This window comes from Bolinopsis microptera, chromosome 1 (assembly GCF_026151205.1).
Source record: "Bolinopsis microptera isolate Bmic1 chromosome 1, MBARI_Bmic_1.0, whole genome shotgun sequence".
Lineage (NCBI taxonomy): Eukaryota > Metazoa > Ctenophora > Tentaculata > Lobata > Bolinopsidae > Bolinopsis > Bolinopsis microptera.
The window spans coordinates 13,130,855-13,153,843 of NC_087072.1; the positions used below are offsets into that span (position 1 = coordinate 13,130,855).

Sequence of the window (22,989 nt, forward strand, 5' to 3'; positions counted from 1 at the left end):
TCAGAGTCTAATTTCGACAGAATTAACAAGTAAAACTCTTAAATTACGCGAATTCATCAGAAACCTGATGTAAAAGGAAATAATACAGAACTTTTGGTTAAACATTGTTATTCAAATCATGTTCTGGAGACCAGATAGATGGCCTTTAGGTCCTTTATTTCCAATAATAGACAAATCTGATGTCGCTGATTTATCACGTTTAAACAACTGGCAGCAGCAAGCTCCAATGGTCAAAGCAGAGGCTCGAATACCAGAAATAGGGGTGGGAGAATTATGTCGTCCTGTCTTCTGAAACTAGGTTAAAGGTCCTGATAGTAGGTCCAAAAGTTAAGAACTGACGACGATATTTCCCGGTGTTATTCTACTGCAAGGGAATACAGCTGTGTTAAGTAGTCCACTAAGTGAGGGTCACCGGACCCACTGTTTGCCGGTAGAATTGGCAAGTGGACTCCATTACGCAGGAGTTCCCCATATTATATAACTCATTCTCTTCACCGGCAGTGCATCATTTCATACACACAGCAGCTTCTTCTTCATAAATTAAGCATAACTAGGGGCTATTTAATATCAATTACTTAAAACCTATTTCCATACAAATTCGTTTGTGAACGAAAAAATCAGTGCTTTAATCAAGATAAAGGTGTCACAGTAAGTAAGCACGATTCTATTCCTCTAGGTCAGTAAAATCAATCCTTTCAATTGCGAACAGTCGGTCGGCTTATATAAATACATAGCGTGTTGTTAATTTGCCGGTGTAAGTGGAAACTTAATTAGAAATTACGTTGGCTTGCTGGTTTTATGGCGACCGACTGTTGCAGCTAATTCTGACTACAAAAAACATCAACCAAATTACACTCAATCTTAGCAATTCATCTCACATCAATAAATATATATGATATAAAAATTCCATAATTTACCCATACATTTGCATTCCGTAGAACAGAATCACAACACTTTGTTCAGTGAACAATGTTCACAAAAATAGTTCCATAATTTTTAATATCCCTAGTCTAACTAAAGAAATATAATGTCGTGATTTTGCTCCTGTTGACTCTTATGTGAAACATTTCACCAGCAACAAGCACCGTTTTAGCACGAACAATCTACTTAATATAAATGGTTTGTTCGTTTAAGGCGGAGTAAATAACAAAGTTTAACTAACTTGAAATAAGATGCAATAAATTAAAAATAAGGTGCTTGTTGCGTTATCAGTAGCAGTCCACTCTGGGACTAGCTGAACTCAGTGTAAAACATGTCACGAATCAACTAACTAGGAAGCTTCTCCTAAAATGTGTCGTTGGTTAATTTGTACATAGTACAATTGAGACAATCTCGATCTTGTCCTAAAATACGTGTAACATTTTTAAAACCTATTTATAGGATATCTGACCAGGTTGAGCAAGTATATATCTTTAAAGAAATAATTTAATCATTCTAGATCGAGATTACCTCATGACTCAAAAATCTCTCATTAATGGGAATTCCTGGGAAGCACTACACGTATTGAATATTTTAAGTTTAATCCTCACGTTCCTAGATAATATTTTATTAACTTATATTATATAATAGTAGTGGAAGGCATTTTTAATTGGGTCTTTTTACCTAGCATTTTAGTTTATAGTTTATTAATCTTTATAGGAATATTTATGATGACGTGTGATTTGATTTGATTTCCTTTTGATTTAGGAAAGGTGGCGCCGAATAGAACGAAACAGGACTTTTCAAGGTTATGATTTGGTGCGTGATAATGCAGCGAGTTTAAAGTGGGCCTAGGTTTTATCTATACCAAAATTCTTATCGGTAGGTCAGGCTTATCTTCATATAAATTCAGTTCCAAAGAATTACGAAATTATGGCCACTTCCCAGCAATTCCTTCAACTCATAAATTAAATCACAGCGGTTAAATGAGCTGCCTCCATATCAGAACACCATATCTTCAAGAACAAGCTACACCAACGAGGACTTATTATCAGGTACTATTATTGTAATAAGATAAACCAGAATCAAGGCACTGTAATCAGGACAGGCTCACTGAACTGATCAAGAGAACAGACTTGATCCCGGGTCGGATATATTCTTATACTTCAAATACTACAAAATCTACAAAAAAACTAAGTTAACATACTTAAAATATTAATTATCAGACAAGCTAAACTTGAACATTTCATAAATCCACCAACATATGGCGGTTGAGGGTGCGATTGTTAACACTCGGGGAGCCCAGCCCTTGAAATAACCGGTAGGACCGGCCACACGGTATATCGTCGTTAGACCGTTTGTTAATCCTCTTATGGCCGGTTGTTTGGTGTCCGATATCTGAAAAAGATAAGGCTGTTTTTAGGTTCAGGATGTGAATATTACGAGGATATCGCATATAATTTCGTTATATATTGATAAAACTAGTGTAAGGCTAGGTTGGATATTAGTATCATTGAATCACAATGTAAGATGTGTGATATACACGAATAATATGGCTGAAGTTAGGTAACAGTAAACAGTTACAAGTACTGTTAGTTAAACTCCAAAGTAACAGCTCCATACCGTGGGTTGGGTGTTGAGAAGGGTTTTACACACGTCCAGTGGTGTGGTGATAACAGCAGCTAAGCCACCAGCCATCCCCCCGCTTACAATGTGTATCAGTGGTCTGAGAGGGTTTCTGTTATCTGATGATTGGCAAAAATGCAAAACAGAAAGTCCGGAATATAAGAACTGAATTAGGTTATCTGTTCCAGTTTAATTACAGAAATTATCAACCTGTATTCGTTGCTAGGATTGAGGTATCGCTTTATCCGCTCGTACGCCATGAAATGTACGCACTGCTGAGGTACATTCATACAAATCTGCGTACCGTACGATCTGTAAAACGAACGGACACCCTCATCCTTCCACATCGACTTGGAACACTGCCAGCTCGACTTGTAGGTTGACTTTAACTTCTGCATCCTCTGCTTAACGGCTGTAATTAATGTACTTTAGTTCTTGTGGTATTTTTAGAAACCAGATATTGATTCAGCAGCCGTTATTCGAGTTAGAATAGGAAATACAAGTTGAGAAATTGCGGAGAAGCATAGCAATGCTTGTTTCTACAAAGTTAAAATAGGTACGTACGTAGCGCGCACGCAATTTTCGTGGGAAAATACCACGAAATAGCCAAAATCGGTAGACCGTCAATAAAAGTGTGACTGAATTGCCATTACGTGCAGTGACGCAATTAGGTTTCAGTTTCTAGTTTCTACGCCCATAATTTTTAAACAACATAACTGAGCGTTGCAGGGAAAAGCTTTGGAGTGCTTCGTTCGTACAAAAATTACGTAAAGTCTCTTGAGGGTATTAAAGAATTCGCCCTGAAACTTCCACGTGCCAAAAAAGTCAACGTTACTCGAAAAAGTGAACTGCTTGCCACGAACACAGTGATCACAAAATCTATACTAATATTAAACATAATTAATAACTCACCATCAACTGGGGTCATAACTGCATCGTGAACAAGCGAGGCTCCTCCGCCAGCAATCACTGAAAATTGTGATATAAAGAAAATGTCATGGTATGACGGATTTAACGGATCAAGTGGATGTGAAATTATTGTCAAGATCATAACGAATAATTTCTGCCTAAAAGCCGTCATTTTCATCGCCTACATATATATATATGTAATATGTATGTAGATATTAGTTTTCCTCATAGTACAAAATGACAAGAAATTAGATACATTTAGTCTAGCACCCTGTACATTTAGTCTAGCACCCTGTACATTTAGTCTAGCACCCTGTACATTTAGTCTAGCACCCTGTACATTTAGTCTAGCGCCCTGTACATTTAGTCTAGCGCCCTGTACATTTAGTCTAGCACCCTGTACATTTAATAGACAACTTCCAGATTACTTCTACCGAACTTCTTGGAACTATCACTAAACATATCACCCGCTGGGGACTAGCAGGACAGTAATCTGGACAGCCAACCGAGCTTGACAGCCAAGTTGCCAGCCATTCGGGGAAGGCAGCGGCACCATGCCAGCAATTCGGGGAGTCACCACAATTTGAAGGTAGAAATCGTTTATATTGTAAGCTAAGGATATTTCTTGGCTGTTGGATACTGAGCTGTGGGGGGAGGGGGGGGGGGGGCAGCCCCATTTTTGCTTATGCCCATTTAACTAAAAGTTGAGGAATTAATTGGTCGATACCAATCAATACCCATGCACATTGCACATTTGACTAAAAATTTGGGAATAAATTGGCATGAGTTTGCCCCCCCCCCCCCCCCGGCCCCACCCCCAAAGAAAAAAAAAGACAAATCCATATATTGGAAAACTTACTGTGTCCCATCATGTTATTCCGTCCCAACTTAGTGCCCATATATCTCTTGGAAGCCTCGTAAGAAGCGAAGTAAGCTCCGTGAGCAGGTCCCGCACAGGTAAACACCACGGGCATCCCGCGCCACAAACTCCGCATACCCTCAGTTGCCAGGATGGACCGGAACGCGTTGAGCATTGAAGTGTAGCGCATTTCTATCGGCGTGGTGACTGCCATCATACGAGTCTGTAAATAAACAAGGAGATGTTATAATTATGTTACTTCTGCTAGATATGTCAACTTACACAGCTTTAAACCAGGATCAAATCCTCGCATCATGCCTTGACCACCATTTCTCAAAAGTCACACTTTCTGTGGTACACCCTGTATAGTGTATACACACATTGTACCATGTTAGCTGGTAATATTTAACTGGCAAAGTTACCATCAAATGTAAATGTACACACCACATGACATGAGACAAGCACGATATTTATACAATCTCCTATAAAACCTGTCTAAAACGGGTCCCACCGCTAAATTATCATGTTTTCAGTATTTCGTAAGATTTGAGTTGCATACCTTGATGAGATCGACAGGGTACATGGCACAGTGTTCAGCGATACCGGCTGTACACCCAGCTGCTACGTGTACCATACTGTTCTCTGTTGGTAAATCCTCGTACTGGTCATCCGACTCTACAAACTTCTCTGTGGACAGGTGTGTTAATGTGTGTACTGTGTAGAGTGCTGTGTGTACTGTGTAGTGTATATACAATATGTATATATGTTATGTATAGCATAGTACTGTCATTATGTAACTTTTATTACTGTTTATGTGCAACAAATTTGATCAAATTCAACATATTATGGTTAACTCAGGTTAACAAGAAGCTAACTTCTGGTTATTGACGTGTACTATTGTTATAAATAGTTAAATCTCACCTATGAAGCTGTGGACAGTGTCGGGTATCTGGAACTGGTGAGGATGGTGATTTGTTTGATTGAGGGAATGTTGGATGGAATTGTCTGTTCGGTTGTCGGCTGTTTTGCTTCTGTCCGCTGCTGTGTGTAGCTGTATGTTCTCCGGTGATAAGGACATGGACACTCGCGAAACTGCCATAACTAGCAAGGAATTAGGTTATTAGGGTAACTAACAAGGAAATCAATTTAATATGATCAATAGAGTCCAATTATATAATGTGTATTATATTGTATATGTTAAAAAATGAATTGTAACTAGCATTTAGAAATTGAACAGTGTAATACGGTGAGACATGACACAGCAAATCCCGGATAAAATACTAGTCGAATAAACTTAATTTCAGAAATTACAAATTTCAGAGATTCACAAAATATAATACCATAATACCTTCACTCATGATGACTGCGTACGGAAACGCATGAACACAGCGAGGGCTAGTCTAGAGTGCAGCACGAAATTTAAGGTAAGCTATCATGTATTTGCCGAGGGTATCATGTATTCTGGAAGTAAGTTGACATTTCAACTGTTGAAAACCTCTTTTCTCATTTAGTCACGTGGTCAATCTGTCACGTGAGGGGGGGGGAGGTCACGTGACATTATATTGAGTTTGTACTGGGATATAATATCTTGGACGTGTGCCCACGCCCACACGTATTATTGTGAAATTTTCATTATCTAAAAACCTCCGTGCGTGACAGTTATCGGAAAACGGAATAACTTTTAATTGACAGTTCAGTATGAAGGTATTATGTGATATTATATGGTGCATTTAATGGTGCATGGTACTATGTCATACAGTGAAGAAGGACAGGAGCTGAGTTTGATAAATTTCTTCGGAGACTAATCAAGAGTTATCATGTCGGAAGTGTCCGGGATCTCGCACAAATAATTCCCGGAAGATATTATAATACGTACAGTGTACACATAAAACTTTACTCCATGCCGGTCTTGAACCAGTTATTCCTTTTGTTTGATTTGCATGATCGTATTATTATATCAAAAGATAATTATTTATATGAACTGTTTAAAAAAAAAGAAATTAAGTATGTCATTGAATTAATTTTATTTTCAAAAATTGTCATTCTAAAATAAACGGCATGAACTAAAATAAACTTCAAAATTTGTCCAGAATATGTATTTGATCGTTTCTTATTAATAAAAACAGCAAAATGTTTTATGAAATACTTCAAAAATAAAAAACCTCAACTACGACAAAGTTACAATGTGTAGTTAAATCACGAAGGCGATAAACCGGTATCTATTATCATCAACTAATTTTATCCAGGAATTCCACAAAATAAGTTCGTCATTTCCCCTCACTAAGTTTTCAAAATTAGTCTCCCTACTTTCAGTACAACATCCGTAATACATACAGCCCCAAAACCACGCTGATCTCGATGGTTCACAAGTGGGTTTACCTGACCATGTAATAGGAAATATGTTGGACACATCGCCATTCGGCTTCCTTCTTTCGATAGCGAAATGTAATTTGGGCAGTTGATCTAAAGGTTCTTTTAAGGAAGCCCATTTCATGGTGAAGGAGTCAGGGTTCTGCCCTCTCATCGCTGTAGTGGACAAGAGACACTGCAGATCAGCAAATTTAGGGTCGTTGATCGTAAACACAACATTCATATCTTTTTTAAATATCTCCTCAACGAACTCAGAGCCAAAGTATTCTCTTGTCAAAGCATGCGAAGTCCCTACACCTTTGATAACAAGTTTGTTGCAGTTTTTTAAAAGCTCACAAAATTTTGTACATCCCGGAGAACCTGAATTCACAAAGAGTTTATTGACATATTTATAATCAACATTTTTCCATCTTTTTTGTTCTTTGATTATAACCAACTTTTCAATAACTGACTCGTTAACAATATCACCTATGGAGTTGAAGGTTCTGAACCAGATACCATCAATTAGTTTGTAAAGGTTGTCAACCGTTTCACTTGCAACTAACATATCAATCGCACCATTCAACTGAGTGGGACCCAAAAACGGCGCAAAACAAGCCATGGTAACTGGAGTCATGGTAACTGTAGCCATGGTAACTGGAGACAACTCTCCCACTCCAATCGCTTTGTTGCGAGATGTATTTTGTTTAAGCTTCCCTAAAATAACCTGATAATCCTCTTTTTTAACATGATCTACATTTTCCAGCAAAGAGAATAGTTTCCTGTGTATATCTGGTCTCATTTCGTGACAAGAGCTCATATCCAAATTCGCGAACAAGTATCTGCTATTCTCATCAAGGACCAACTTCTCTTCTTTCTCAAAATGAGCAATCAGAATCTCAACTAAGACATGGACATCTGTCTTTACAATATCTATACAAGCATCAATCTGTATTAAAGTGGAAGCAGATAAATCAGACAAGTACTGGTTTATGAAGTTATCTCGTATTGTAACTGAGATAATGTTCATTTTCTTTACCACCAAGTTCAGGAAATCTCTTTTCTTCAGAGCAGATAGCAGGTACACAGCCTCCTCTACAGCAAACAACATATCAGGGTAGCTACTCTCACTGTCTAGTTTATCCAGATAGGATACAAAATACTCCTCACATCTGGCAACAAGCCAGCTCACATTGAACACAACACTCATTTTGTTCACATCTCTGAAGTTACCCAGGTTCAAAGCCTCCACTTCTCCCGTGTAGGAAGCCTCAATAAAACAGTCCACTGCCTCCCTGCTGAAGTCATTAGCTTCAAGTGACGTCAGGTGAAGGTCTGTGGTCAGGTCATCAATAACAGGGCTGTTCAGGGAGAGTATGATAGAGTTAGCCTTGATCTGCAGTCCTTGTTGGAGGTTGAAGGTGAGGTTACCGTGACTTGGTGCTCCGATGTGGTGTCTACCAAAATCTGCTGGTACACAAACTTTGGGGGCCATTGCTGAGCAGTTTAAACATTAGATAATTCACTTCTCATATGTTTTGAAGAGATCAGATAATTTTAGTGTAAATAAAGAACTGTAAGACATCAAATTCTAAGCCATGATTCTGAGTATTATTGCTCGCTTTCGAGAGCTTCTTAAATTGTTTGATATGAATTTTACCTTTCATGAATATTGAAACCTAGATGAATTTGATGTTTTACTGTTTCAGAGTATATACAAATTATGATATACCTAAGAGTTTGGGTGCCATTGATGAGTAATTCAAATATCTATACCCTATAGGAAAGTGTACTATTTTATTAAACTTTAATGCATCAGAAAGCAGTTAAGATATCGAATGACCATAGTTTATATACTTATACAGATAATTAATAATGTAATAAAATCCGAAATAGATTCAATGAATTATTATCAAAGCATTTAAAAACAATAAAAAAATTCATGTAAATATGACTTTATTATAAAACAAATGTTTATAACTCAAAAAAAAAAACAATCAGTTGAAGGATCCTACTATAATTCCGACCAATGTCTTCCTCATTTTCAAATTGTTTTTATCACTCCAAACATAACCCACCACCATCTCATGGTCACAAGTGGTTACCGACATGATGAAATGTACTCCATCTCTCAAGCAATGAATTTGGCTTACAGCTTTAGAGCCCATTCATGAAGGATAGTGTACTTATGGCAACATAGCACAAATTGGACTAAACAACTTTACTTTAAACCTAAAACAATATTCTGAAAGATCAAGTCCAATGTCATTCGTTTAAATCAAAATTGTCAGGATATCAATATGATATTTTATCATTTTGTCTTTACACTCAACCCTACAACTAGATTAAGTTAAAACCATTATGAAAGACCGTTCATTGACAATATTGAAAAGAGACAAAAAGGAAAGTGTCTGGTTTATGTATGTACGGATCTCCCCGCTTTAAATTTAGCAATATATATCTTTTTAATATATTCCAGGATATTTTGGTATGTCTTCACAAGTATATCAACCAAAAGTATGTTCGCCCTCAATGAAGCACAGATGACACCTATTCAAAGCAAACATAGTGCAAATGCATGTTATACTAAATAGTTATTTTAACAGTAATTTTTCTTCGGCAAAGAGCCACCTCTACAGCAACACTTGGTGCCTTCTGTTATTATGAGATAGGATAAAAATTAATCAACAAGCCATTAACACAACACATTGTCAATTTAGACTAAACCATGGACCAAAATCCATGTCTGGTTATATGACAGTAGTTATACAATAGGAGAGTATGTAAAGCTATGCTCTGTTGTGAAGTGGGTTCGGACTTCCATTGTGCACATGTGGACAAACTTGGGCATTAGCATTTAAACATATAATCATTCAATTTAGTCAATAATTATTAATAAGCTGTACACAAATCTAACTTCATTATGCCTTTCGATAAATTTAAGATTCCTTCATAATTGAATAATAATGTTTTATTGGTAAACAATTATACATTTGCCTTTTAACAATATTAACCCTAATACATTATTAAATTGCACAGTTAAATGAACCTGTAAATAACAAAATATATTATAATCGAGATATTCACCTTATCAATTAACCACCATAGATACAAATACCCATGTTAAAATTTGATATTTATATAATCATTAGATACTCATAAAAAACATATTCATGAGGTTAACCAAAATGGTTTTAACCACATGTGGCACAATACCACACAATTCCTACCGACACAGTTTTTCGCACCAATGATAAACATACTCAACATCAATTTAATCTCCAATCAAAATAATTTAGAAAGTAACATTTCAATTCTTGATAAAAGTCAATCAAAAGAGAACAGATTTGCTTCTGCATAATTGAGAGGGTGTAACTAATATCAACAAAGTCAAGATTATCAATCCGGAACTTAAGGTCGCTATCTTTCTTGAAAATCTCTCGATGAACTCCTCTGCCGAGTTATACTCTCTACTGGAAGCATGAAATGTGTTACCTCTTCTTGTAACAAGTCTCTTGCAGTTCTTCAGAAGGTTTAAAAACTTATCACATTGAGGAAGTTCTGATACAACAAATAACCTATCGACATATTCGTAATCAACATTTTTCCATCCATTCCGTTCTTTGATTTTAGCCAATTGTTCCAAAGTTGACTCGTTAACAGTATCGCCATGGCATAGCCGTAGTCTTAACCAAATGCCATCAATAAGTTTGTACAGATTATCAACCATTTGGCTGGAACTCAATATCTCAATCACATCTCCCAATGTTTCCCTAGGTTTTACATAGGGACTGAACGAGGCCAAGGCAACTGTTGAGAAAGGTCCCAGATGTGTTGCCTGATTTACAAGGGTCGACCGAGGGCAGGATTTACCACCGAGGCCGAGGAAATTTTGCTTCGGTAAAACCGAAGCCGAGGTCGAGGACTCGGTCGACCCTTGCTGATTTAGGGCAGTATTTTGTTCGAGTTTCCCCAAAAGAAGGTTGTAATCCTCTTTTTTAATATTATCAACACTTTCCAGCACAGAGAAGAGCTTCCTGTGAATTTCAGGTTTTTTTTCATAACAGAAGCTCAAATTCAAATTCTTGAAAAGGAGTCGGCTATTCTCATCTAGGTTCACCATATCTTTCTTCTTTAAATGAGCAATCAGTATCTCAACTAAAACATGGACATCTGTCTTTACAATATCTATACAAGCATCAATCTGTATTGAAGTAGAAGCAGATAAATCAGACAAGTACTGGTTCATGAAGTTATCTCGTATTATAACTGAGATAATGCTCATTTTCTTTACCACCAAGTTCAGGAAATCTCTTTTCTTCAGAGCAGATAGCAGGTACACAGCCTCCTCTACAGCAAACAACATATCAGGGTAGCTACTCTCACTGTCTAGTTTATCCAGATAGGATACAAAATACTTCTCACATCTGGCAACAAGCCAGCTCACATTGAACACAACACTCATTTTGTTCACATCTCTGAAGTTGCCCAGGTTCAAAGCCTCCACCTCCCCCGTGTAGGAAGCCTCAATAAAACAGTCCACTGCCTCCCTGCTAAAGTCCTCAGCTTCAAGTGAGGTCAGGTGAAGGTTTGTGGTCAGGTCATCAATAACAGGGCTGTTCAGGGACAGTATGATAGAGTTAGCCTTGATCTGCAGTCCTTGTTGGAGGTTGAAGGTGAGGTTACCGTGACTTGGTGCTCCAATGTGGTGTCTGCCAAAATCTGCTGGTACACAAACTTTGGGGGCCATTGCTGAGCAGTTTAAACATTAGATAATTCACTTCTCATATGTTTTGAAGAGATCGGACAATATTAGTGTAAATAAAGAACTGTAAGACATCAAATTGTAAGCCATGATTCTCAGTATTATTGCTCGCTTTCGAGAGCTACATAAATTGTTTAATATGAATTTTACCTTTCATGAATATTGAAACCTATATGAATTTGGCCAGCGAATTTGATGTTTTACTGTTTCAGAGTATATAACAATTGTGATATACCTAAGATTTTGGGTGCCATTGATGAGTAATTCAATTATCTATAGGAAAGTGTATTATTTTATCAAACTTTAATGCATCAGAAAGCAGTTAAGATTTAAGATATCGAATGATCACATGCACAGTTTATATACTTATACAGATAATTAATAATGTCCGAAGTATAATTTCAAGCACTGTATTCAATGAATCAAAACAGCCCAAATTTAGAATATTTTAAACAGAATATACAGAAATTACCATTGAAATGAAATAGAGCATTTATATCCCGCTTATATCAACAACCAATATTATTAAAAATAAAAATTGCCGACTTCAAAGCGGCTGGCGGTGTGACAAAAGTGATAATTTAAACTCCAGAATGCATGTATATTCCCAATAAATGTAAAGTATAAGAGTTCATACAAAAGGCCAAAAAAATATGTAATATCTATTTTATTAAATAAGAAATAAACTATTAATATTATATCTCACTCATCTTTCTCACAAATTTTACCAGTCCTGATAAAATAATGTTTATTAGGATTTTCCGTGACCTTCCTCTTCAAATCTAGAACCAACTGTTTATGTACTGCACGCTTCTCTGGCGACCGATCCGGTGAAACAAAGACAGTTTTGAAACACTGAGACAGTCTGAGTTCTTTAGCTTTAACCAGTATCTGATGAACGGTGCTAGAGCTTCCAAATGATACTTTGACAGCTCTATGTTTTTCAGCAGCTTTATTCCCAATTCGAGCAGCTTCGAAGCGTGGCTTCTCTGCCATTTGTTCAAACACATCACAAATTTTATCACCAAGTTTCTCTCCTGCATCCTCCTTGAGACCAAAAATCAACACATTTCTGCTGCGATCCTCTTCAGCTACCACATTCTGAACAACTTTCTTAAAATTCTCTGCCGTGAAAGTGGAGGCAGAGCTGGGGGAATTTTTTGACACAGCAGCACTGTAAGACTTAATCTCAGCTTGAACATTATTTTCTACAGCGGTTTTAACAGTTCTCTGGACTGATTCTAGATCTTTAGTCTTAATGTCCAAGAGTTCCCCTTGCAACTGAATAACTGATTTCTGAGCTTTAATCATGTCACTTTTCATTTCTTCAAGTTTTGTTTTCGCTTTTAGAAAGACTTCCTTATATGCAACAATACCCTTAAACCCATCAAAAAGGTGCTTTACCACAACGTCCTTGTATGGTTTCTTAAACTTGTCTAATGTTATATGACTATCTTCATCACAGTCTATTGTCTTCATCACTTCCTCAACCCAACAACCAAGATCATTAGCAACATCAGTAAACATGTCCAAATATTTATATGACCACATTGTAGAGTCAAAGTCCACATTTCCCATAATGTATTCAGAATTGTATAGCAGCAGACACAAACTAGCAGCTAAGTCGTCGTTAAATTGTAGCGATAAGAGATGAGATAAGAGAGCTCAATAATGAACACGTAACAAAACTATACACTACACACATTGCATAAAATTAAGTGAACAATATTTGATTACTTAAAATTATCGTATTGGTTTATCAAACTACAAATAAAACAAAACGATATTTACAGCCTTGATGGCTGCCAACACAAGGATGCCAATCGATCAATCTGTCATTTCCCTTGATCAAGTTTTCAAAATTTGAATCTTTGTATGTATGTAATGCTGCAAACCAAATATATCCCCAACACCAAGATTCTCTACTAGGTACACAAGTTGGTTTACCGCACCAAGTGATAGGTAATATACTCCATTTACCATCTCTCCATCTCTCCAAAGCAAAATGCAATTTAGGTACTTCATTCAGCACTTCCTTCGACGAAGCAGCCCATCTCATAGAAGAGGAGTCAGGATTGTTACCTTTCATAGCTGTAATCGAGAGGATGAAACTAATAATATCAACGAAGTCAGGATTATCAATCCAGAATTTAAGGTCGCTATCTTTCTTGAAAATATTCTCGACGAACTCCTCTGCCGAATTATACTCTGTGCAGGAAGCGTGAAATGTGTAACCTCTTCTTGTAACAAGTCTGTTGCAGTTCTTCAGAAGGTTTACAAACTTAGCGCCTATAGGATTGTGTGAACTTACCACAAATAGTCTATCGACATATTCGTAATCCACACTTTTCCATCCATTCCGTTCTTTGATTCTAACCAATTGTTCTAAAGTTGACTCGTTAACATTATCGACATTTTTCCGTAGTCTTAACCAAATGCCATCAATGAGTTTGTACAGGTTATCAACCATTTGGCTGGAAGTCAATACCTCAATCACATCTTCCAAATCTTCCATAGGATTTACATAGGGTATGAACGAGGCCAAGGCAACTGTTGAGAAAGGTCCCAGATGTATTGCCTGATTGAGGGCAGTATTTTGTTCGAGTTTCCCCAAAAGAAGCTTCAAATCCTCTTTTTTTATATTATCAATACTTTCCAGCACAGAGAAGAGCTTCCTGTGAATTTCAGGTTTCTTTTTATAGCAGAAGCTCAAATTCAAATTCTTGAAAAGGAGTCGGCTATTCTCATCTAGGTTCACCTTATCTTTCTTCTTTAAATGAGCAATCAGTATCTCAACCAGAACATGAACATCTGTCTTTACAATATCTATACAAGCATCAATCTGTATTGAAGTGGAAGTAGATAAATCAGACAGGTACTGGTTTATGAAGTTATCTCGTATTATAACTGAGATAATGTTCATTTTCTTTACCACCAAGTTCAGGAAATCTCTTTTCTTTAGAGCAGATAGCAGGTACACAGCCTCCTCTACAGCAAACAACATATCAGGGTAGCTACTCTCACTGTCTAGTTTATCCAGATAGGATACAAAATACTTCTCACATCTGGCAACAAGCCAGCTCACATTGAACACAACACTCATTTTGTTCACATCTCTGAAGTTGCCCAGGTTCAAAGCCTCCACTTCTCCCGTGTAGGAAGCCTCAATAAAACAGTCCACTGCCTCCCTACTAAAGTCCTCAGCTTCTAGTGAGGTCAGATGAAGGTCTGTGGTCAGGTCATCAATAACAGGGCTGTTCAGGGAGAGTATGATAGAGTTAGCTTTGATCTGCAGTCCTTGTTGGAGGTTGAAGGTGAGGTTACCGTGACTTGGTGATCCGATGTGGTGTCTGCCAAAATCTGCTGGTACACAAACTTTGGGGGCCATTGCTGAGCAGTTCAAACATTAGATAACTTATAACCCGTCTAACTTTTAATACAATGTAAAACATCAAATTCTGAACTTGTTTATTTTAGGCTGGCTTATTCGATTTAATTAAGGTGACATTTGACTCATAATAACGCTTTATTTGTTAACCGCTTAGGCCGTATAAGCGACCAAAGTCCCAAAAATGGGGTTGATACTGGCCAACAAAGCGGTGCAGATAATTATAGCTTAGTGGGGGGGGGTGTCATGTCCGTCTATGTCCGCCTATGTCCTGTCCTTTTTGGATTCTATGAGACAACGGACGTGTTTTTTGGGACATTGGCGGACACGGACGGACATTGGCGGACTCGGACGGACATTGGCGGACTCGGACGGACATTGCCGGACTCGGACGGACATTGGCGGACCCGGACGGACATTGGCGGACTTGGATGGACATTGGTGGACATTAGCAGACATTGGTGGACATTAGCGGACAAACATTTTGAGGACTGAAGAGTACTGAATAGTACTGAAGAGTACTGAGGAGGATGGCTGAGGAGGATGGCTGAGGAGGATGGCTGAGGAGGAGAACTGAGGAGGATGACTGAGGAGGAGGAGGACTGAGGAGGAGGACTGAGGAGGACTGAGAAGGAGGAGGACTGAGAAGGATGGCTGAGGAGGATGGCTGAGGAGGATGACTGAGAGGGAGGAGGAGCAGGAAGAGGAGGAAGAGGACTGAGGAGGAGGACTGAGGAGGAGAAGGACTGAGGAGGAGAAGGAGGACCCAGGAGGAGGAGGACTGGGGAGGAGGACCCAGGAAAAGGCCCCAGGAGGAGGAGGAGGACTGGGGAGGAGGAGAACTGTTGAGGACTGATGAGGAGGACTGAGGACGAGGAGGAGGAGTAGGAGGAGGACTGAGGAGGGGAGGAGGAAGAGGACTGGGGAGGATCAGGAAGACCCAGGAGGACCCAGGAGGAGGAGGAGGAGGAGGACCCAGGAGGAGGAGGAGGACTGAGGAGGACTGAGGAGGAGGACTGACGATGACTGAGAAGGAGGAGGACTGAGGAGGACTGAGGAGGATGGCTGGGGAGGATGGCTGAGGAGGATGACTGAGGAGGATGACTGAGAGGGAGGAGGAGGAGGACTCAGGAGGAGGACTCAGAAGGAAGAGGAGGAGGACTCAGGAGGAGGACTTAGGAGAAATGAGAAGGAGGACTGAGGAGAACTGAGGAGGAGGAGGAGGAGGACTGAATAGGAGGAGGAGAAGGAGGGGGACTGGGAGAGGACTGGGTAGGAGGACTGATGAGAAGGATGAGGAGGAGGACCCAGGAGGAGGAGGACTCAGGAGGAGGACTCAGAAGGAAGAGGAGAAGGACTCAGGAGGAGGACTTAGGAGAAATGAGAAGGAGGACTGAGGAGAACTGAGGAGAACTGAGGAGGAGGAGGAGGAGGAGGACTGAATAGGAGGAGGAGAAGGAGGGGGACTGGGAGAGGACTGGGGAGGATCAGGAAGACCCAGGAGGACCCAGGAGGAGGAGGAGGAGGAGGACCCAGGAGGAGGAGGAGGACTGAGGAGGACTGAGGAGGAGGACTGACGATGACTGAGAAGGAGGAGGACTGAGGAGGACTGAGGAGGATGGCTGGGGAGGATGGCTGAGGAGAAGGAGGAGCAGGAAGAGGAGGAAGAGGACTGAGGAGGAGGAGGAGAAGGACTGAGGAGGAGAAGGAGGACCCAGGAGGAGGAGGACTGGGGAGGAGGACCCAGGAAAAGGCCCCAGGAGGAGGAGGACTGGGGAGGAGGAGAACTGTTGAGGACTGATGAGGAGGACTGAGGACGAGGAGGAGGAGTAGGAGGAGGACTGAGGAGGGGAGGAGGAAGAGGACTGGGGAGGATCAGGAAGACCCAGGAGGACCCAGGAGGAGGAGGAGGAGGAGGACCCAGGAGGAGGAGGAGGACTGAGGAGGACTGAGGAGGAGGACTGACGATGACTGAGAAGGATGAGGACTGAGGAGGACTGAGGAGGATGGCTGGGGAGGATGGCTGAGGAGGATGACTGAGGAGGATGACTGAGAGGGAGGAGGAGGAGGACTCAGGAGGAGGACTCAGAAGGAAGAGGAGGAGGACTCAGGAGGAGGACTTAGGAGAAATGAGAAGGAGGACTGAGGAGAACTGAGGAGGAGGAGGAGGAGGAGGACTGAATAGGAGGAGGAGAAGGAGGGGGACTGGGAGAGGACTGGGGAGGAGGACTGATGAGAAGGATGAGGAGGAGGAGGAGGACTCAGGAGAAGGATGAGGAGGAGGACTGAGGACTGAGGAGGAAGAGGAGGAGGATGAAGAGGAGGAGGAGGACCCAGGAGGAGGACCCAGGAGGAGGACTCAGGAGGAGGAGGAGGACTGGGGAGGAGGAGGACTGATGAGGAGGACTGAGGACGAGGAGGAGGAGTAGGAGGAGGACTGAGGAGGGGAGGAGGAAGAGAACTGAGGAAGATCAGGAAGACCCAGGGGTAGGAGGAGGAAGAGTAGGAGGAGGAAGCATCTAAAAGTTATTTCCATTTTTGTCCGTTTTTGTCCATTTTTGTCCGTTTTTGTCCGCTCTATTTTTGTCTGTTTTGAAAATATAGGGTACCGAACGGACAAAAAACATGATCCCCCTATAACAGCAAAAATTGAACATTTTATTTAGCAATTTAGGTGTCCATTAATGTCCGCCTATGTCCGCCTATGTCCGTCTATGTCCGTCTATGTCCGCCTATGTCCGCCTATGTCCGTCTATGTCCGCCTATGTCCTGTCCTTTTTGGATTCTATGAGACAAGCGGACATAGACGGACGTGACACCCCCCCCCCCCCCCCCCCCCCCTTAGTAGTCCCATTTCTAATCAAAATTCAAATTTATAAATTGTAGATCGAACTTAAATATTTAAACTTATATTATTAGATGAATTTGGCCAGCGAATTTGATGTTTTACTGTTTCAGAGTATTATATTGGGGGGATCATACATGGTCAGAATCGTACGTGAAGGAAACTGCTCATTTCCCAGCAAAACAGTTAGTACATGGTACTAAGGTGTTCAACCCCAAAAAAACCCAATTACCCTCAAATTTCAATTTTGGAAATGGGTTTTGAGGTTTCTTTAAGTTTTTTTTTGGGTTTTTTGTAATTTTTTAAATTTGGTTTGTAACTTTTTATCTAATTCGACTACATTGAAAACAAAACCCCTACTAAATAGTGGGTATAATTTGCCCATTTCCAATGTTTAATGAGCGGTTTAAAGCAATTTATGGGTGAGTGTAATCATGATACAATTATGATATACCTAAGATTTTGGGTGCCATTGATGAGTAATTCAAATATCTTTAGGAAAGTGTATTATTTTATCAAACTTTATTGCATCAGAAAGCAGTTAAGATATAGAATGACCTCAGTTTATATACTTCTACAGATAATTAATAATGTCCGAAGTATAATTTCAAACACTGTATTCAATGAATCAAAACAGCCCAAATTTAGAATATTTATTAAAGGACCAGTTAACTGAAAAAAAAGTTATCCTCATATTTTGACAGATTGTGACAAATAGCAAACTAAGCAACGAGTCGAAATTCCTAAATCTCTAACTGCTCTCTAACGCGTGTAATTAGCGTTTGTATTATTTTGGCGATGACGTCATAAAGTCCCTTGCGCGCACAGAGTAGCTCGTGAGACTGTATTTTACAGGTAGAAAATGGACATAATACAATGTTTCTCCCCCAAATAACTCGAAAAGTAAGTATTTTAGGGTACATGTTGCTTCATAAGTTGTATATAAACATGGCAATTCTGCACAATTTGCACTCATTCAAAAATCTGTAGGGCCTTCATAGCCCAAGTAACGAGATGCCCATATTTTAGCATGATTTCTGGAACCGAAAATCAGTTTTTCGCCAATAACTGAAAAAAAAGACTCTATCACGATCCTATCGAAAATGGGCTCAGCACCACGCCCAAAATGGTTTTTGGCAAATTTCTCGAAAAGTAAGGATTTTAGGCCATGTGTTGCTCAGTAACTCCTATATAAACATGCATATGCCGCTTGGTCTAAGCCTATTTAGAAGTCTCTACGACCTTCAGAAGCAAGGGGTCGGTTACGTTATTGGGTCAATATGGGCGTGGCCCTCTTGGGTTTTCTCCACGGTCAAAAAATGTCTCCAAACGAAAATCGTTTATTCATACCTTCAGGAAGGTCTGTGCAAAGTTTCGTGAGTATTTGAACATTTGCAGGTTCATTTCCATAAATGTCCATAAATGACTGGACTACACAACTTTAGAGAAACTCATAAGTCATTCATCTCAAATTAAGCTGTTAGTGTCCATGATCAACCTGTGGCGACAATGTTTAACGTGAAATGTAAAAATCAGGAGTAATATAAAAAGTGTATTTTTAGATTAAAGTGCTAGGCGCTAGCTCATAGTTTTAGAATTGTATAGATTAACGTTGGTCGTTTAGCCATTTAACAATCGATCGTGCCGTAATATATGGCCAGAGAATAATAGGGTCTTGGAAATTCTATAGTTTTTCAGTGGGTCGATTGACTGAACACGTTTGCACTTGGTATTTAAACTTACCAGTAGTTTATTTATGTTATGTACCGATGATAATGCAATTAGGATAACAACTAGGTAAGCCGTAAGTCTAATTCAAAACACACCGCACACCGTACACACCAATCAGTATTACTATTTGGTAGACCGGGTATTTTGGCGGGAATTCTGTTCCCACGGCACTGTTCTGATAATAATAATAATAAGTAGGAATTTATACATCGCTTTATAGCCATAAAGAACTCAAAACCCAAAGATTCAGTTCAAACCATCTAAAGCGACTCATGAGTAACATGTACATAAGAACTTATTTTTATGAAGTATGGATTTTATGAGAAAGGTAATACATGATACTTATACAAATACGTTTTCAAAGAGATGACAGCAATAGCAGCAAATCTGGGGAAACTTGGTGGACATTGACTTTTTTCACATAATTTGAGTATGTTGACTTCAACATTATGTTGCAGCTCATTGTGGTTAATCTCAATGTTGGAGTGATGTTTTTCTGGTGCACAAAACACTACAGTATGGTTATGTTGAATAATTGTGGTTAATGGGTCATCTATGTGGCCACTATGGTGGTTAAAATACCAGTTTTAGGGTTAACCACCATTTCTAGATATGATATTATGAACTGAGTAGTCATTATATTGAGATCATATCATGGTGCAACTATCACAAAAGTTTTCAAACCTCATGGGGGGCATTTTGTGGTCCTAATGGTGGTTAAATTTAAGATGAACGGTGAGCTATAAATATTGCTCCGATTATAGATGTATAGTGGTGGTTGTTCATTTGTGCATGGATGATAATTTTTTATCACAAATGTGCAATTTAATAGTATGGTTGATTAGAGGTGGTTAATATTCGTAAAAAGTGCTAAAAAGATGGTTAAAATGTCAAAATTTGTTGTTAACCACCAATCAAAACATTATTAATGATTTTAGTCAACATTTTCTGGTCAACAAAGGACATTTGAAGGGTCTTGATAAAATTTTTCAAGAAATGTTGTCATAAAAGTGGTTAAAAGGGCTATATTACTTGCTAGGCTGTTGAACAAGGCATCTATTAAAGTGAAAATTAACCACAATATGAACTTCAGATAATGGTTTGCTATCCAAATGAGTGTATATTTGTTTGCAAATCCATAATTGACCCCAAGTTCATGCATTATGATCAATGTGCAGCTATGGTGGTTAAAATGTCTCGAAAATACCCTATATTTGCACTAATTAACCATTTTTAGAGCACATATTAGCTTTGTAAAGCTATAGCTGGCCATGCTACATTATCTAGATATAACTACCTGCTCATTTATATGACCAGAAACATTGCTGAGTCCTATGTTGTGTCCATCATGGTTAATAAAGGTCTAAAATTGACCAAAATCAGTGTTTTTGGTCGTTTTAACCACCATACGGCCACACATTTTGTTGCATTATCTTTAAAATCACTTATTATCCTCCAGCTATCTCTCATAATCAAATATCAAAACAAAATAAGGCACAAAAAGTTCGGAGGTTGCTGAATAATGGTTAATTTGTGATGGCTTCTGTTGACCGAAAGTCCAAAATAAACATGTTTTAACCACATTGAGGCCACATCTAAGGTTTTATGGTATTGGGACCATAGTCAAAAGTTTTGGGCACCTGAATGGTGACCTCTGCTTTTGAAATTATGGTGATATTTCAATGCTGTGCCATACCAGGTGGTTAAGTACGCGCTAGCGCGCGCACGCGTACAAACATGGTTTTTTTGATATACCACAGTTGGTGGTTAACTGTTCTACATCAAACCTTCACTAAAAGTATTGGGCACCATAGTGGTGACATAATATATAAAGAATTTAAGCCTAGACTAAATATGTTGGCCTACAGATGGTTAAGTACGCGCTAGCGCGCGCGCACGCGTACACTATAACATAAACAAATAAACCACTCCACAGACCACATTTATTAATTTTTTTAATTTCCTTCTTCAACTATGTGTCAATGAACCATTTTTGTTCAATAATGACCATCAATATTAACTGTAGTACTTATATCTTCACTGTAGTAAGGGTTTGGGTGTTAGAGGTATAAAAAATGTCCACTAACAAATCAGTCATTTTTCGACTACTTAACCACCTAACTCAGCACCATAATGTTCTGAGATTTTTTTCGTTGCACTATCATGAAGCTATGACATTTTTGGACCTATGTAAATAATCAGATTACTAAAATTCATAATCTTAGATTTTTAAGGGGGGGTTAAATGCTTCAAATTGGTGTATTTCAAAGTTTCCCCAGATTTGCTGCTATTGCTGATGAGTTTTTAGTTTCTTTTTAAATAAGACGATATCGGTTAGTGTTCTCAATTGATAAGGAAGCTTATTCCAAACAGAGGGTCCGCAGTAGCTGAAACTTCTCTCGGTTTTACTATAGTTTGAAATAGGAGAAACATTTAGGAGGAAATAGTCTTCTTCAGTTCTTAGTACACGTACAGGTTGACTTTTGATGTCAATACATTTGATGATATACTCCGGGGCTATGTTGTTAACGCATTTGAACACGGTTAGAGCAATCTTATACTCTATTCGTTGTCGTATCGGAAGAAAATGGGCTTTTTTCAGGAATGGAGTGACACTGTCCCATTTTTTGATAGCTTTCCAACCAAACAAGAATCGAACACAGGAATTTTGTACCTTCTGGAGTTTCTTTATTAGAAGATCAGGTAAACCGTATAAGAGTCCATTGCAGTAGTCTAGTTTTGAAAAGATCAAGCAGTGAATGAGCTGTCTTTTTAGATCATAGTTAAGCTTTGAGCCTATAACTCGAAGGTTTCTCAGATGGATGTTGCAGCAACTGATAATTGAATTTATTTGGTCTTCAAATGTTAGGAATTGATCAAATAGGACACCTAAACTTTTCACTGTGCGGGATGCATCCACAGGGTCAGCTGCATTGTCAAGTTGTATTGAATCGACTGGACATGAAGAGTAACTGTTCTTGGTCTGTACTACAAGAGCTTCTGTTTTGTTTTGGTTCAGTTTGAGTTTATTTTGGGTCATCCAGGTCTTAATATCTTCAAAACAATTTGTTATTCTCTCTTCGATTGTTGAGAGATCTCGAAATAGTGGGTTAAACTCAATGTACAGTTGAGTGTCATCTGCGTACATGTGGATGTTAAATCCATGTCTCTTTGCGATCTGATTGAGCTCCTTTGTGTAAAGTATAAACAGAATTGGACCTAGAATTGAACCTTGCGGGACTCCAATTCTAAGGAAGCATCTCTTTGATCTTGATTTATCAATAGTTACTGTGAAGGATCTGTTATTAAGGTATGATGTAAACCATTCGAGAACAGTACCTTCAAAACCAAAGTCCTTTTTTAGTTTTTTTAGGAGCAAGTGATGATTTACAGTATCAAAAGCAGCACTGAGGTCCAAAAGGAGGAGGATAACCTTACTTTTCATGTCACTGATACAAAGAAGATCATTGTAGATGGTAAGGGTCGCAGTTTCGCAGCTATGATTTGACCTATAACCACTTTGATGCTCAGCATGAAGATTGTGATAGTCAAGATGTTTGGTCATCTGTTTCTGGACGCTCTTTTCAATGAGTTTCGAG

The 22,989-nt window shown here is 39.0% G+C and overlaps 1 protein-coding gene across 2 annotated transcripts in view; it reads right to left on the reverse strand.

The window, feature by feature from the left end:
• Positions 1–43: 43 nt before the first annotated feature.
• The window catches only part of LOC134822335 (mitoferrin-1-like), a 48,152-nt gene continuing 25,206 nt past the window's right edge, over positions 44–22,989 (reverse strand). Inside the window, exons 1-8 of one of the 2 annotated variants that reach the window (XM_063833370.1) lie at positions 12,035–12,045; positions 5,234–5,415; positions 4,872–4,999; positions 4,313–4,535; positions 3,457–3,513; positions 2,755–2,956; positions 2,542–2,644; positions 44–2,316 (exon numbers count right to left, since the gene is read on the reverse strand). In XM_063833370.1, coding sequence (XP_063689440.1) covers positions 2,134–2,316; positions 2,542–2,644; positions 2,755–2,956; positions 3,457–3,513; positions 4,313–4,535; positions 4,872–4,999; positions 5,234–5,411 — 1,074 coding nt within the window. In that variant the 5' untranslated portion in view covers positions 5,412–5,415; positions 12,035–12,045 and the 3' untranslated portion in view covers positions 44–2,133. Of the gene's footprint in view, positions 2,317–2,541; positions 2,645–2,754; positions 2,957–3,456; positions 3,514–4,312; positions 4,536–4,871; positions 5,000–5,233; positions 5,416–12,034; positions 12,046–22,989 lie in introns of those variants that run through there. The other variant, XM_063833359.1, reaches the window with a different exon arrangement.